General features: G+C 60.3%; 1 protein-coding gene across 1 annotated transcript in view; it reads right to left on the bottom strand.

The window, feature by feature from the left end:
- Positions 1-6: 6 nt before the first annotated feature.
- LOC103757009 (protein groucho) overlaps positions 7-2,358 on the bottom strand; it is a 25,912-nt gene continuing 23,560 nt past the window's right edge. Inside the window, exons 11-15 of the mRNA XM_029958766.1 lie at positions 2,228-2,289; positions 1,968-2,156; positions 1,107-1,257; positions 450-526; positions 7-230 (exon numbers count right to left, since the gene is read on the bottom strand). Of these exons, the coding sequence (XP_029814626.1) occupies positions 123-230; positions 450-526; positions 1,107-1,257; positions 1,968-2,156; positions 2,228-2,289 (587 nt within the window). The 3' untranslated portion in view covers positions 7-122. The remainder of the gene's footprint in view (positions 231-449; positions 527-1,106; positions 1,258-1,967; positions 2,157-2,227; positions 2,290-2,358) is intronic.

The raw sequence follows: 2,358 nt of genomic DNA, 5'->3' as shown, positions 1-2,358 counted from the left end.
GGCGGACGCCGGGCAGAGCCCCCTCGGAGCGGGCACGGTCCCTGGGCCACCCCGTGGCATCCCCCGCTGCTTCCCGAGTCCTGCGGGGCCGGGAGCTGCCAGCCCTCCCAGAAACTCCACGCTCAGTAGATGACCTCGTAGACTGTGGCCTTCTTGTCACCAGAGCCCGTGACGATGTACTTGTCATCCGCTGAAATGTCACAACTTAAGACGGACGAGGATTCCTTGGACTGGGAAAAGGGGGAAGGAGGAGGGGAGAGCACCCGTCACTTTGGTTTCCCTGGCTCGCCAAGCGCCATTCCACGCTGGTGGCATCACCGCATCCCACAGGCTGGGCACCCACCCGGCCACCCCAAGAGGATCCTCCCTCTCTCCAGGGCTGGCAGCCCCAGGCATTACACCAAGAGGGGGTCTGGGTGCATTCCTTGCCCTTCCCAAGAGGCTCCTACCTGGAAGATGCTCGCTCCGTAGGGCGTCCTCCAGGCGTTGAGCAGGTTGTCTTTCCCAGTGCTCACAAACCATTTCCCTGTTCCCAGGAAACACGGTGTCAGCAGTTGCACAAACACTGCCATTGCCACCCCTACAGACAGATCCCGGGGCCAACCTCTCCCTGTCCCACAGGCTTCTGGCTGTTTGACCTTAGAAAGTGGCCATTCTGGAGAAATGGGAAAATCTGGAGATTCCCCAGAGAGGCTTGTCCAGCCCCTCTCCACTGGGACACATCCCAGCAGTCACACGGGGCAGGTGCTGCTTCCCTGCAACCTCCCACGATGCCACGTGGCCACTGGCGACCACAGCTGGGGTGGTTTTATGGAGATACCCCCCAAATGCATCATCCACGGGATGGATCCTACTGGAAGCATCCTTGTTCAGCCCCCCCACCATTCCACGCACCATCCCTTCCTCGTGGGCATCCCTGTTTCCCATCCCTGGAGGATCCCTGGGCCGGGCTGAGGACAGGTTGGAGCAACCTGGGCTAGTGGAAGGTGTCCCTGCCCGTGGCAGGGGGTGGGAGTGGATGTTCATTAAGGTCCCTCCCGAGCCCAACCATTCCATGATCCCCACCCACCCCCAAAGGGACGGAGCTCCAGGCGGGAGCCGCTTACCGCAGTAGGCGAACTTGAGGGAGAGGACACAGCTCTCGTGGAGGTGCAGCTGGTACTTGTCGGGCTTGGTGTGGTGCAGCACCTCCACATTGCTGCTCTCCATGCCCACTGCCAGCCACTCGCCCGTCGGGCAGTACCCCAGGGAGAAGATCTGCAGCGGGAAGTGGGACACGGGGATGCTCAGGGGATGCTGTGCCCGCCAGCTCTGCCCACAGCCCCCCAGGGAGGGCTGGAACTAGAGGGGCTTCAAGGTCCCTTCCAATCCAGCCACTCTGGGATCTATGGCAAGGGTGGAGGTTGCTGGGCAGCCCCAGACTGGGGCAGCAGGTTTGGAGAGGCACATCCATGTGTTTGGAGCAGCCACGTGAGCTGTGAATGCCGGGATGGCTCCAGCCCCCTGGATGCTGCTGCACTTGCCAAATGGAATCGAGATTCCAGCTTTGCCCCTCTGGATCAGGGCTCTGGGAGGGTCTGCTGGAGGAGGCAGGATCCTGGTCCCTGCAACTCCCCCACCCACAGGGCACCCACAGAAACCTGTTACATCCACAGCTATCCCAAGGGAAGTGCTGCCTTCCTAATGGCAGCCTGATTGTGCAGGGATGGAGAAATGAGGACAGAGAAGCTGAAACCAGATCCAGGGAGCCCCACGGCTCCTACTGCCTCCGACACTCCTGGGTTCCACCAAACACAGCAGGAACAGCCACGCTCAGGGCCAACAGGGCCATTTTCCCAGCAGGAAAAGCCCCCTCCCACAGCCCCACATGATCCAGCTGCCAAACAAGCTGCCCTGCTTTCCATGGAGGGATAAACCCCTCCGTGGGGTCTCTGCATGGCAGGGCCAGGCCGTGCCCAGCCCGTTACCTGGGAGGTGAAGTCGTGCTGCTGGAGCTGCCGCCCTTCCCGCAGGTCCCAGGAACGCACCGTGTTGTCCAGGCCCCCCGTCCACAACTTCGTACCATCGTGGGAGATGTCTATGCAGCTGGCACCGTCTGTGTGGCCTTGGAATTGCCTGTGAACCAGAAAAAAATACGGAAATCTGCACAGGGAACGCTAGGAAAAGCACGGAGGTTGGTTCAAGGTGCTCAGACGTCATTTGTGAGTCTTATCCACAGCAAACACGCCTGGAAATCCATCCAGGAACATCCTTTGCTGAGGAGCTGCAGCATGAAGTGCACTGGGCTTGCTTAAAGATGAGCACCACAAGATGGATGGTGCAGCACCAAGAGAGCGTTCCTGCCATCATTCCATATCA

The sequence above is a fragment of the Manacus vitellinus genome, unplaced genomic scaffold (genome assembly GCF_001715985.3).
Source record: "Manacus vitellinus isolate BGI_N305 unplaced genomic scaffold, ASM171598v3 scaffold_16_pilon, whole genome shotgun sequence".
Taxonomy (NCBI): Eukaryota; Metazoa; Chordata; class Aves; order Passeriformes; family Pipridae; genus Manacus; species Manacus vitellinus.
Note: the sequence above shows the minus strand (reverse complement) of the source record. Positions and strands in the feature narration are given on the sequence as shown.